Raw genomic sequence first — 14915 nt, 5'->3', positions numbered from 1 at the left:
CCACCAACAGGGCTTCCATTGTTCGACTCAATCATAGAAGCATCCATTTCATGCGAGCTTTTTGCGTTAACAACAAATTGACACATTAAATCTTTGTACATTTTAATGAAGCGTTGAAATGGTAGAAGATAAAGCAAAATATGAGTTTATGTGAAAACTAATGTAAGCAATATAAAAACAAAACTCGTCAATCTAGAAAATATGGAAACTAAGCCAATATCATCACCTGATTCCTCAAATGATGGGAAGGAAACTGAGAAAAAATGGAATCCTCAACTGAATTATCCTCCGGCTCTTTCTTATTTCGAATATCCATCAATTCCTTTGTCCATAAGGCAATCGGAGGCTGTGGTTTCTTCCCAATGTTAACATTCAGCAAATTTAGGTCGAAGTATATGACCTGTAAAACAAATAAGTTTTAATTTTTAACTTCCTACATAAACCATAATATTGTTTTTAAGAGCATGTACATCAGATTCTGTATTTCTTACTTTTTAAGTGAAAATAGAGAAGCAAATCTTGAAAATAGTCCTACAGCAGCTTAGGTATTACCCCAATTATTATACATTTTCTAGAAAACCTCGGCACTTTTAGTGATGAATTGTTACAAAGGTAAAGAATAAAAAAATATTTCTTTAGCCTCTTGCAGTACTTTACCCCTCATCTCTCTCTACTTTATACAGGTGGCAACTATGTAAAGTAATATTTTTATTAAATAGAGATAAAATACCTACCCCTGCTGTAGAGGTGAGGGAAAAAGTGTTGGGTAAAGTATAGAAGACAACATTTTGAATAGCTATTTTACATTTTATTGGTGTACATACTCTAAAAGGATTAAATACAATTTGATGGAAAAATTAAGTATACATACCATTAAAATGAACAAACTACCACCAACTCCTTCCCTGGACCGTCCACGACCTTCGCTTGTCCTATCCTTGTAATTTCGAATCTCATTAACTAACCAATCCAAGACAAAGGCAGGCCACTTGTAAGCCTTTAAAGTTTCAAAGTTATCGTCAGCCACCCTTGGGAACAATCTACTCCCAGCGACATCTTTCGTTGTGGGGCACAAAAAGTATCCTATAGCAAAAAGCATATAAACCCTTTGAAACGTTCCATCAGTCGTCCCTTCCCGAATGACATTTTCCAATCTGAATATATCAATGCCCTTAAAACATCCTTCAAAGTCCTCCTGAAATTTATGTCTATGTGACTCAAGGCATTCAATCGGCATGGGTATGTCCCCAATCGGCATTCCCGAAACTCTCGCCACATCATCTTAAGTAATTGGGAAAATTACGCCCCTCGTCAATTCAATGCTGCAATTGTCTGGATTAAAACATTGCACCAACTGCATGGCAAAGGCTCTATGCAAATGTGCACATTTGACATCGAGTAGAGTATGGAATGGATTAAAATTCTTGATTGCATCAACTTGGTCTTCAATCAAACTACAAATCAAAGCAACGAATTTTCTTGGGGAACACCTTGTCTTTATAAAAGGTTGTAAGTATAAACATGAAAAACAATTATAGGGTTTGTATTTAGTACATTAAGGTTTGCATCAAACATTATGCCACATTTTCCTAAACAGAAAAAAGGGAAGGAATGATTACATTACACTCAATGGCCATAATGACTTTCATTATATTCACAAATGTCCAATCTTCCACTCTTCTTTCATATTTGGAGTAAAAATTCAGTCATCCAGCAAGTCAAACATATTCTCATATGCAGCAAATGACACTATCATTAGAGCATCCATAGTGGCATAATCAAAACCAAAAGGTTGCTAAGATTAGCAACATTTGCTCAAAAAAGAGCTTACATTGAAATAACCAAACTTAGCAACCTTTTATCAACTCATCAAATTTTGGCTCTTGAATAATCAAAACAAGGAACCTTTTGCCAATAATCAAATTTAGTTGTCCCCACATTTTCTAAATCAAGTACACCATCATTACACAAAAACATTCCCTCTCTTCCATTTTTAACATATTTCTAAGAAAAATACTTTTAAAAACAGTTTTTATTTTTTTGCAAAACCTTTTTTTTATTTAAACTGTTTTTCCAATTTTTTTTTTGCAAAAATTGTTTATTTCAAAACAATTTTTTTATTTAAACTTTTTTGTTTCAAAAAATGTTCTTCTTTTCAAAAACTTTTTTTAAACTGTTTTTTTTAATCAAAGTTTTCAAAAAAACTATTTTCTCTTTTTCTAATAACATGTTTTTATTAGTTTGAAAACTATTTAAAAAAAATATTTTCTATGTCACAATTTTTAGATTTTTATAAGCTGATAAGGTGATGTGGAAATTTTTGGTTATTCAATTTTGATTGTACCATTGTGGACCTCTACATTGCTAATCTTAACAACTCCATAAATAGATAACCAAAAGATGACGTGACAACTTTTGATTATTAACTTTTAGTTATTCTCTTATGATAGTAAATGTAAAGAGGAGAACTGTTAGCTTATGCAAGACTCGAGCAATCTCACCAAGTCAACAAATGTCATGAGGGTACATTAATTGACCATATTTATTTCTCCCACTAAGTGTTCTACAATTCGATTGGCGTAAATAATGCTCAATATGGGTATTTAGACAGACGAAATCCAAATCATGGTGACGTCAAACTTGTGGTATGTGCTGAAAACATGGTTACAAGGACAAGCAACTGATCTCTAGATTGTTAGAAGTAAAGCATGAATATATACTGCACTCAAATTGAACAAAGAATATAAAAAAGCTTTACCCAAACTAGGACATGCAAGAGCACTAATAATACAATTCTTCATAGCAAGTATTGGGTGGTCAATTGTTGGCCTCAGATTGACATACCTACACTTTCTTCTTCTTTTTATTCTCGCCTTTAATCTTCTTCTTCTTTGGAGGGGGTGGACAATTGTTGGCCTCTTATTCGCTCGCTTCCTCATCATCATTCTCTTCCTCATCGCTCGATCCCTTAAAGGTTTTGTCGTAGTGTTTTCGCCCCAATCCCTCATGCTACCATTCCGACATGGCTGCCATCACCTACAAAGGAAATGAATATCATGGACAACATTAAAAAATGGTATTGATAAAAACAATACAAATTATTTCCATCCCTCAATCCTAACCTCCAGTTGTTTTATAATATTGTCTTTTCCATATGAATCCTTTAAACCATTAGTCATATCCTTTCTGCATTTAACCGAGTATTGGGTGGTCAATAGGTAAGGGGGATAACAAATAACATAAAATATAATCTTTTAAAATTCACACATAAAAAGCGAAACCACTTGGTTTCCATTGGACCTTCCCCTTGAGAGGTCGTACTACTGATTTCCTGGCTTCTCTCTTTGAATGTGCCATCACAAAGATATCTGCACATGAAATCACTGCAGCACAAAACTCATGTTCAAATCAAAGAGAAGTGCAAGTAAACTGGAGTAAAACTCACATCCCGCCTAAACCAGCTAGAAGGGAAGCATAAACTTTATGCATGAACTAGATGATCGAAACCATATAAGGAATTGCAGAATGGTGGAGGTGGGCCGAAACCATATAACTACTGTAAATAAACCTGGTGAGTTAAGAATAGCAGTCCTTCAACACCCATAAGGTTTCATCTTCTAACCCAAACCTCACATACACATTAAGAATAGCAGTCCAAGATACAACATTTCGTTGCGACATTTTACCAAACACATTGCGCACGTCAGTTAAATCAGCCCCTCTCAACATAAGCACTAATCAAGTTATTGTCAACAAAGGTGACTGGCCTCTCGAAACACTTAATATCAATCGCATACAACTTTTTAATTTCTTTTGTTGCGTAACATTTTATGAAGCTTAGAAGCAAGAAAATTGCAATCCACCGAAATTAGAACTAAAATAAAGAGAATTAGAGAATTAACAAACCTTAGAGATGCTCTGCCAGTCATCTAAATGAACTCAAACAATGGAACTGAAAAATCAAACTTAATCCTACCACTTCACGCGAATTTCAGTTGAAATCTATCAACTCACCCACTCTTGTGCAACAGAGCGAGCGAGAGAGAGAGGGGGAGGGAAACGATCGGAGAGCAAAGTGAGAGATAGTGAGATTGAGTCGGGGAGCAACACAGAGAGAGAGAGAGAGAGAGAGAGAGAGAGAGGAGAGAGGGAGACGATTGATTTAAGAGAGTGAGATTGCAGGTTTTATTTCTTGTCTTTGTTATTGTGGGGGGGGGGGGGGAGTGGTGGGTGGTTGAAACGGCATAGTATAGATGAGAAGGATAGTTTTGTCTGAGTGTGTTTTCAACACCATGTATTCGGAATAATTCTTTTCCTTTACATCACTTCTTAATTTCAAAAAACCTATCCATCACTTGTGAATTGTTTGCTTCAATCACCGCTAAAACGTAATTTCCACTATAGATTAACTTCTCCACCGCCGTTCCGTGAAGAAATGTTTAGAGCGTCTAAAGAACGGCGCCGTTTTGGGCAGGAAAAATTTGAAAACCGGTGACATGTTCCCCAAGCCACAACCGCTTAAATATTAAAAAATTAAGTGCTTCAATTTTTAATCCATTTAAACCAATGCGAAAATCTTATTTTTTTGATCATTTTATCATATAGGGTCATGATTAATTTTTGACTCTAGAATTTTCGTAATTAAGTATTTTCTTTTCATTTGGTTCTACAGCTATCTTAGGGCTCTCATATGAGAATCTCAGAGCCAAAATCTAATCATGACCCTATAGGATAAAATGATCAGAAAAATGAGATCTTCGCACCGATTCAAACGAATTGAAAATTGGGTCACTTAATTTTTTAAATATATTTTTTAAGATATACGCAGTAAAAAATTTAAATGCTCTAATTTCAATCCGTTTGAATCTGTGCGAAAATCTCATTTTTTTGATCATTTTATCCTATAGGGTCATGATTAGATTTTCACTCTAAGACTCTCATATGAGAGCTCTAAAATAGCTATAGAACTAAATGAAAAACAAATACTTAATTACGAAAGTTCTATAGCCAAAAATTAATCATGACCCTATAGAATAATATGATAAAAAAAATAATATCTTTTTACTGGTTCAAACGAATTAAAAATTAGATCACTTAATTTTTTAATCATTTTTTTTAATATTTAAACAGTTATGGCTTGGGGAAACGTGTCACCTGTTTTCAATTTTTCCTTCCCAAAATGGCACCGTTCTATGGGCGTTGTAAATATTTCTTCACGGAATGGCCGTGAAAAAATTAATCTATTGATTAGGGTTTTATTAGAGTTTTAGGCTAGTTTGTTTTTGGAGATTAACTTCTTCTCGGCTTTTATGTGAAGAAATGTTTAAAGCGCCCAAAGAACGGTGCCGTTTTGGGTAGAAAAAATTTGAAAACAAGTGACACGTTCCCCAAACCACAACCGCTTAAATATTAAAAAATTAAGTGCTTTAATTTTTAATTCGTTTGAATTAGAACGAATCTTAATTTTCTGATCATTTTATCTTATAGGGTCATGATTAATTTTTTGCTCTAGAACTTTCGTAATTAAGTATTTGCTTTTCATTTGGTTCTACAGCTATCTTAGGATTCTTATATGAAAGTCCTAAGATAATTTTTTTTAATATTTAAGTAGTTGTAGCTTGGGAAATGTGTTGCCTATTTTCAAATTTTTCCTGCCCGAAACGCGACGTTCTTTGGGCACTGTAAACTAGACCTGGGTAACAGGTCGTGGCAGGTCGTATTCGTATCGTGTCAGTCGGGTTCGTGTCACAAACCACCGAACCCAAACCAGACTCATGCAGAATTCGTGTTTCTCGAGTCGTGTCATTTTCGTGTTAAGTGTCAGAAATGCTCAACACTAACCCGTTAACTTCGTGTCTGATTCGTGTCGTGTGATCGTGTCCGTCGCCTAACTCTATATAGAATTACAGATATACCATATTATATATATATATATATATGTGTGTGTGTGTGTGTGTGTGTGTTCGTGTTAATGGGTGACACAGATTAGTAACCGTGTTAGTCGTGTCAATTTCGTGTCTCGCGTATTTAACCCGAACCCGAACCATTTAGGATTCGTGTTCTTGAGTCGTGTTATTTTCGTGTTTCGTGTTTGAAATATTCAACCCTAACCCGCTAACTTCGTGTCAGATTTGTGTCGTGCTATCGTGTTTCGTGTCCGTTACCCGGCTTTACTATAAACATTTCTTCTTCATGGAACGGCCATGAAGAAGTAATATTTTCCACTAAGGGCTTGTTCCAGAACGTGAATAAGAATTTATTTTTTGTTCAATAATAAGGCTTGTTCCACAAAAATAAGAAGAATGTACATATTTTTTTAGAATTTATATAGGTACCATGAGCGCCGGGAAGGGAAATCGTACAGACGACCGTGCTGGGCCGTCTCCGGTCACCGGACGACCGATTCGAGCCGTCTAAAAATTCTATAATAAAAAACCGAGGAGGCTTACGTGAGAATCAACGGCATCCGAGGAGTGTATGATGCTTGATCCGAGCACCCCTTTTTCGTGTATATGATTTCACACGAAAAATGGGTGCTCGAATCAAGCACCTTACACACCTCGGATGCCGTTGATTCTCGTGATAGCCCCAACGGTTTTTTTTTTTAGAATTTTTGGACGGCTCGGATTGACCGTCCGGTGGCCGGAGACCGCACAGTGCGGCCGTCGGTACGATTTCCCTCCTCGGCGCCCATTACTTATAGCACAACTCTTTATTTTTTAAGAAGGTAATTTCAAGATCAAAAATCATGTGCTTATGCAAATAATTTTCTTATTAATATGGATCTTATTTGATAGATCTCATTGAGATCTTTAATACGGTGCAAAAAAAATTGAATTTTTTTTCATTTACATTATTTTTGAGTTTGAAAATGTGAAATAAATTTTTTATTTGAATTTTGTGGAATGACCCTTCTTATTTTTCTTTGAAAAGTTTTAAAATAAATACTTATTTTTTAAGAAGGTTTCCGGAAAGGACCTAAGAACATGTACACCAATGTTAGCAAAAATACCTAATGAAAAAGGCACAATTTCTATTCTACCTATTCACTTTTTCTCCCTCCCTGCACCAGCCTCTCTACTATATTTTCTCCATATCTATAAACTATCATAAAATAATACAAAAAGAGTATATATAATCATATATATAGGCACCAATATATGCATATACTCATATACACCTATACACCCACACCCCGTAGATATATATGTTTTCTTCTTCTGTTTCTTAAAACCCACATCGATCGTTGAACAACGCCGGACCTCGCCACTGGAGATCGACGTCGATCGATGCTTTAAAACCCACACGCCCAAAACCAGATCGTCAATCAATCGGAAAGGACAAAGAAGGTTGAAGAAAAACGAGAGATTGACGAGAAACAGTGAAGACAATAGAAGATCGTACTCGACGGAAACCCAAACGACGGTAGATCAGATCCTTGCCGACTTTCTCATTTGCACGCGCACACAGAGAGAGAGAGAGAGAGATTAATAAATTACTCGTTTGCTCGTGAACAGTACCTCGGCAAAAGAAGAGAGGTACAGTGGCTTAAGCTTTTCTACCGAAGTGTTTGCAGAGTCTGGTGTAGACAACTTCTCTCATTTTGGTGAGCTATAACAGCTCAAATGCCTTTTTACCTATTCTTGTGCACATGCTCTAATAACAAAGACTGTTCAAAATCAAAGCCGCCTCTCCCTCTCCCTCTCCGTCGTCCTGTATTTTGATACAGGTCGTTGAATGGAATAGGTCCGTTCTCTCATCATCATCATCATCATCATCATCATCATCAATGGCGTCATACACAAACAAGTCCCTCATCTCGCCAACGAATACTCTCTCTGTCTAGAAGACGCCCTGCTTCAAAATGTCAACACGATACAACACAGGGTCTTTGAATTGAATATGTCTCTCATAGTCGATGTTCCCTTAACAAATAAAATAAAACCCCAAACCCAATTCTCTCTCTTCTCTCTCTCTCTCTTCTCTCTCTCTCTCTGTCCACATGCCTAGCGTAACGGTGAAGCTCTACAGCGTCCTCTTCAAGTTCCTCCTAAAACGCCAATTACAAACCCTAATCCAATCCTCCCTCCTCTACTCCAACCCCACCCACCCCTTCGGCACCACCGCCCGCCCCGAGGAACCCACCGCCGCCTCTAACCCCACCTTCTCCGCCCCCGACGGCGTCGCTACCAAGGACATCCACATCGACCCCTTCACCTGCCTCTCCGTCCGAATCTTCCTCCCCAACACCGCCCCCACCTCTGTTGTTGTTTCCAAGACTTCCGGTTACGCCCCCGCCGTCGACAACCCGCGCCGCCGTAACCTCTACCGGAAGCTGCCGATCGTCGTGCAGTTCCACGGCGGGGGGTTTGTGAGCGGGAGGAATGATGGGGTAGCTAATGACTTGTTTTGCAGGCGGATGGCAAGGTTGTTGGACGCGGTGGTGGTGGCGGTCGGATACAGGCTTGCGCCGGAGAATCGGTATCCGGTGGCGTTCGAGGACGGAGTGGCGGTGCTGAATTGGTTGGGGAAGCAGGCGAATTTGGCGGATTGTGTTGGTCGTGATGGTGGGGATTTTAGGAGGTTTGATGGTCGTCGGCGACAGCAGCAGCTTACTGATGGATTAGGAGCGTCGTTGGTGGAGCCTTGGTTGGCTGCTCATGGGGATCCGTCTAGGTAAACACTTGAGTTCTTTTATGTCTTTATTTTTGGGTGGCTGCTTCAGCATTTCCTTTATTGCATAACCAGCATGGTTATACAATGCACTGATTCTTAATTTATTTATTTTTTGGTAAGGGGAAATTGATACATTAAACCTTAGTCACATAATCCTTCAGAGTATACTCTCGCTCTCGATCCTCGCTTTCCCTAATTTTAGTAGGTTGGTATGTGTTCAAAGATGCTTCCACTCTACACTCGCATTTGCGCTCCCGCTCCCGCTCACGCACGCATATTATGTGACTTAGGATTAAACTAAAGAGATAAAAAGGTCATTACAACCGAACAGTAGCATTGAGCAAACTAAAGCAACGCAATTAAAACAAGGGACTAAGGTTCTAAACTGCCCCACTCCTAGGCTATCTGCGATCAAATACTCCCTTGCTGAAGGAGGAACTTGTCCCGTGACCACTAGTTCCTCTGCTGGTTCATCTCCCAGACGCATGAGATTGATCGCCGTTTGATTATCTTGCCGATAGGTCTGTGGGCGGGGTGTACTTTGGTCCTTGTGAGGACCATTTTTGCATCTTCCCCATTAATTTGATTATGTGGGGGACCCTTCATTTCTAAGCTTCCCAGCTGCCATGGAGTCAGCTTCAATTTTGACATTATTCATCCCTTTTCGAGGATGATGGTTGGGTATTTCTTTCCAATGGCAACATGGAGTGATTTTTGGTTTGTGAATTGAGCCTCTCAAGTTTCTTGACAATGCAATCTTCATTCCATGTAGGAACAATGTAATTCCTAATCGGAGAAATCGCAGTTGGTTCCTTTCTCACTTAATTTCTTTTTCCATTTTCTTTTTGTTGTTTTCTGGGGGACGTTAAGATGGAAATATAACTTAGGGTGTAAAATAATAACACTCTGGGGAGTGCCCCTGTGCTGATCAAGGGAGTCGAGGCTACCTCCCATGTTCGTGGATGGAGAAGCTCTAGCATAGATAGAATTGTCCTGTCACTCATGCCTAAAACACTGATTGAACAATAGATAATTCGACACTGAGAGGGTCGCCAATAACGAAGAAGGTACAAATAAACATACACAACCCTGTTGACATCATGGCACTTCTTTTACACAGCAAAAACAAGATGGACAATGATAAAACGGTGGCCTGCTCAGGGATTGCTTGTCAGTCAAATCTTGCTAGTGGTATTCAACGCGTAGTTGTATTATATGATTACGATGTGCATGTGATGTAAAATGATAAATGTACATGTGAGGTAAAATGAAACTGCAAGAAACTCTGTCGTTTTCCAGAGTTCAGGATATTGGGCCATAAGAGTTGATATTCATTTTGAATTGTTAGTGCTGGCGAGAGTGCGTTAATGGGTAGAATTGAAAAATATTGGGTGGTCTTGGGTCACGGCAACGTGGCACCCCAACCCCTTCTCTTCCTTACAATCATGTAGAAGGGCGTAGGGGCTCCAAGCCTTGCCCCTCCACCAATGATTGTGACATTGATTGGTGTTCACTCCTGTTGCTGTGCTAGTTCTCCTGAGTCTTGAGGTATAAGCTGCTTTCAGGGTGTGTCCACAGCATTGTGTTTATCTCTATGATGAACACTTCTTCTCTTGGGATTCATAGTCTTAGTTTCATATGGGTTGCAACAATTATTTGAAAAGTTGGCAATTATCAAGTTCTATGCCAACCTTCAAATTTTCAAATTATGATACTCTTCTGATGTTCGAAAATGTTGGACAAACTAGTTAAAACTCTAAAAACGACCTTATGACATGTTAAGATATTGTCCAATATTAGGTGTGAAGAACCTAGATGCACTACAGATTTCATTTTCCTGTATTGCTCAGACATCTCTTAACTGATCTGCCATTGTTTCAGAAGTGTTACAGCCTACAGGAAAACACCATGTTTCTTTGATGTGTGTCAATAAGGAAAAACATTTTTCAAAATGCTTTTTCTCGTAGAAGGATGATTCATTAGTCGAATTTTGAACTTCAGTAAATGATGTAAATACTTAAAAAATAGTAATTCGAAGCATGTAAATGGGTATTAGTTTATGTTATAGCAGAGGTCTTCGACGCTTCGCAATGCCAGTATACTAATAAACTCTGTAGTGGCAGAATCTTGTAACTCATATTTTCTTTTTAAAAGCTCCATTTTTTTTAAGGATAGCATGATTAAGACTAAGAGTAACTCAGTTATCTCATTAAATAGGTGTGTTCTCCTTGGAGTGAGCTGCGGTGCTAATATTGCGGACTATGTTGCCCAAAAAGCAGTGGAAGCAGGCAAGCTTTTAGACCCTGTAAGGGTAGTGGCACAAGTGCTAATGTACCCTTTCTTCATAGGGAGTATTCCCACACGCTCTGAGATCAGATTGTCAAACTCCTACTTTTACGACAAAGACATGAGCATCCTTGCGTGGAAACTCTTCCTCCGTGAGGAAGAATTCGACCTTGATCACCCTGCTGCCAACCCCCTCCTCCTGAAAAGACGACAAACACCCTTGAAAGACATGCCTCCTACTCTAACAGTTGTGGCAGAACACGACTGGATGCGAGACAGGGCTATTGGATACTCTGAGGAACTTCGGAAAGTTAACGTGGATGCACCACATCTTGATTATAAGGACACCGTACATGGGTTTGCTACCCTTGATGTGCTCCTCAAGACACCCCAAGCCCAGGCTTGTGCTGAAGATATTGCTATATGGGTTAAGAAGTATATATCGCTGCGAGGCCATGAGTTTTCTTATTGACAACTTGATGATGGCAGTAGAATCAGGTGGAATTGCCGTTAAGTACAGCTTAAGGTCAGAACATTTTTGCTTCATTCACTCAGTCGACTTGTGTACATTCTGTTTATCTTGGCTTGTTCACCTTGTAAGATATACAGTACCATATCAGCCTAGGAATCTTAGGACCAATTTGTTGTTTCTTTTTTGGTTAGGTTAGGAGGCATATTCATTCATTTATTTGTGTTCTTGTTCTTAGAGTACAGGAGGTCATTGAATTGAAATGTGTATATACCTTCCACCGACTGCAACCCATCTCCCCCACCCTTGTGATTCTTTAGGAGTAAATTTTACAGAAGAATGCCAGCAGTTATGTTACTGATTTGTTATCAGATGGATTGTATTTGTGGTACAAACTCTGTTGACAAATAATGTCATGCTCAGGAAATTATCCGATGGTGCTCAACGCCTTCCATGAATCCATAGCATACATTCAGGTGGAGTCTACGACCAAGTGTGTGGGTCCACAAATGTGTAGTTGTGGAAAGTGCTGGGACACCACGACCAATAAAAAATGACAAGTCGTGCCCATGATCATAATTTCATAGATACCTTTCTGCTGTTGAACATACTTCCTGGTAACTGTAATGAGCTTGTGGATCTTTTAGGCTGCATATCTCAGGTCCAGAATCCAGATAGGACTTTCATTTTTATCGCAAAAGTATGTTCCGACGTCTTGACCACTTGAACTAGTAACATTGTTTTTAAAAATGAGTCCTATACGGGAATTTCTAAGGGACTTCACTTATTTCTTTCTTTTGTTTTCCCTCCCGAATCCACATCAATGATTTGAACGGCCTTGAGAGGAAAAAATAGAAATTACTAAGTAGTTGTGAATTTACAGTATGAAAACAATCTTCTTGGAAGCTTAAGCTCCAAGAAAAGTTGCAGTGATGGGGAAACTTAGACACTGGTTGGTTTAGGTTTTGAGGGAGATTTTTGGAGTAATTAGTAGGGGTGTGCATGGATCGGGTTGGGCGGGTTAAGGGTGTATTTTAGCCAACCCATACTTGGTGGGTTGACAAATTTGTAACCCGCCGCCAGCCCACTGACCTTTTAAACCAATGGATGGGTTGAGTTTTTTGGCGGTTTTGACTCAACGGGTTAGGCGGGTTGAAATTTTTTTTCACTATTTGAGCCTTTCTAGGAACTGTTTTTTTTTTTAATTACTTGTTTAATTTTAGCTCATCAAAAATCAGACTATTGTAAACCTGGATGTGAAATTGCAATCATGATGTATCTTAGACATCCTTACATTGTAGCATAAAACAAGTAATACTCCACAGTCCACACAAACATATAGATCGATTACCAGAAATAGTTCACTTCGATATGAAAACGAAACCATTGTTTACTCTTTGTTCTAATAAAAAGAGGGAAGAATACTGAGAGGTTTGGAGTTTTTTTTAGGGAACTGATTTTGGCACTCCTCAAATTTATAATCACACTCCCCAGGGGAGGATTGATTTTGGCACTCCCTCTCCTTTGGGAGTGTGGTTATCAATTTGGGGAGTGCCAAAATCACTCTCTTTTTTTCATTTATAAATAGGTGGGTTTATAGGGTATGGTAGAGTGTACCATAGTTTGATGTGGCAGTCTTTTATTGTCTACTATTTTATACAATACAAGTGAATATAGCGGGGCGGGTTAGGTTGGGTTAAAGATGAGTTGGAGAAATTTTATCCGCAACCCAAACCAACCTACTTAAAATTTGTGTTTTAACCTCCCAACCCAACCTGCTCATATTTTAACCTATGATATTATTGGTGTGAGTTGAATCGGTTTGGTAGGTATTTTTCAATTAGAGAGACAGATAGAGGAATGTAAGTAATAATTCACAATAAAATTTATTGGGTATCGTGCTGAGAGAGAACTTAATTATTGTTACGCGAGTAAATTTCCTGTCAAATAAGATCTTTGAACGGGCAACCTATGTTGTCGTAATAGTATTGCGCAGGAAACAAGATCTTTGAACGGGCAACCTATCATCTCAATCGAGCAAGTTAAACTACACGCTTTTCCTTTTTTTCTCTCTTTTCCGTTGATTTACCTATCACCTTCCCTTTGGCGTTCATGGATTGATGCATGTAAGACTACAAAAAAGATCCAAAATGAAAAAAAGACATTGTCATTGAAAGGAAAAAAATGATTTGAAACTTTGAGCCGGATCTTATATAAAGATTAAGAAAAACCAACAAAAAATATGTGCCTAAAAGCCCAAAAAAAGTAGTCCCAACTCGCCCTGATCTTATACTTCATGCAACAGTATATGGCAGTTCCAGAGGCAACTAATTAGACACATAAAAAAACACCTCATAGTTTCTGATCAAATTTTAATGATCCGAGCCACTCAATGTGATTAGAATGTGATTTTAAGGATACTCATTAGAAATTAGCAAAAAAAAAAAAAAGAGACTGGGAATGGCTTGATCTGAGCAGTTTTTAGCTTAGATTTGATGAACGGTTTAATTAAAAATTGCTCAAAATAAGCACTTCCCGGTCATATTTTTTTTCTAATTTGTCGCGGGTACCTTTAAAATCACATTATGCACACATTGAATGGTTCGGATCATAAAAAATTTGATGGGAAACTATGAGATTGAGATTTAGGGTGTTTTTTAGGAGTTTAATTGGTTGTCCGCGGAACCGCTCCGTAGTGTGTATATATATATATATACACACACACATATACACGCGCTTATGATCTTTCTACAATTAACTTTCGTTGTCCACCTTTTAAATTTTCAAGAAAAGATAACCTCATGTACTTTTTTGCAGGATGCATCTTATATGAGCTAGAAGTATAAGCCACCAATTTACTTACATCTCGGTTTTTTCACGAGTTTTGTTCCCGTTCTATGCACAAGGACATATATATTTACTGAAGTATAAGTCACCAATTTACTTACATCTCGGTTTTTTCACGAGTTTTATTCCCGTTTTATGCACAAGGACATATATATTTACTGTTGTGAATAAAAAATTGAAGTGAGAGTGAAATTAACTAAATTTGTTTAGAAATACAAACTATAAACAATTGTTTTCTACATAATAATACTCAACTTTCCACTCCTCTATTTCCAAGAATCTCTTCCTCACCCTCTTGTTGGTGGGTATAGAGAGAATTCACTACACACAAACTACTTTTACTAATCTTGAACACAAACCATACAATCAAACGCACACTCGCCAAAGGACTTGTAGCCCAATGGTATTTTCTGATTCTTCCTTGTGCAAGCCAGGGTTTAAGCCTTGTCGTGGGCATTTGTGTGGTTCAGGGCAACATATAGCCTTTAACTAACACCCGCTGATATATATCGCTTCAAAAAAAAATGCAAACTCACTCTCACTGTCAGTAGTGGAGGGAGACCCCTTCAGAGACTCCCCAGGTCTCTCACTCTTTCTACTCTTACTCTTACTCTTCTCAATCACTCATTACCATTGA

General features: G+C 38.2%; 1 protein-coding gene across 1 annotated transcript; it reads left to right on the top strand.

Moving 5' to 3' along the window:
• Positions 1–7645: 7645 nt before the first annotated feature.
• On the top strand, positions 7646–11802 carry LOC131309985 (probable carboxylesterase 16). The gene is made up of 2 exons (XM_058336738.1): positions 7646–8676; positions 10894–11802. The coding sequence occupies exons 1-2, from the start codon at positions 8003–8005 to the stop codon at positions 11432–11434; spliced, it is 1215 nt and encodes a 404-aa protein (XP_058192721.1). The 5' UTR covers positions 7646–8002; the 3' UTR covers positions 11435–11802.
• Positions 11803–14915: the final 3113 nt, after the last annotated feature.

The sequence above is a fragment of the Rhododendron vialii genome, chromosome 12a, assembly GCF_030253575.1.
Source record: "Rhododendron vialii isolate Sample 1 chromosome 12a, ASM3025357v1".
Lineage (NCBI taxonomy): Eukaryota > Viridiplantae > Streptophyta > Magnoliopsida > Ericales > Ericaceae > Rhododendron > Rhododendron vialii.
Note: the sequence above shows the minus strand (reverse complement) of the source record. Positions and strands in the feature narration are given on the sequence as shown.

Bases quoted from the DNA above. Each gene is read 5' to 3' on its own strand.
- LOC131309985 (XM_058336738.1), top strand. From the start codon at position 8,003: ATGCCTAGCGTAACGGTGAAGCTCTACAGCGTCCTCTTCAAGTTCCTC. The intron at 8,677-10,893 runs GTAAACACTTGA...CTCATTAAATAG, and splicing joins GCTCATGGGGATCCGTCTAG to GTGTGTTCTCCTTGGAGTGA.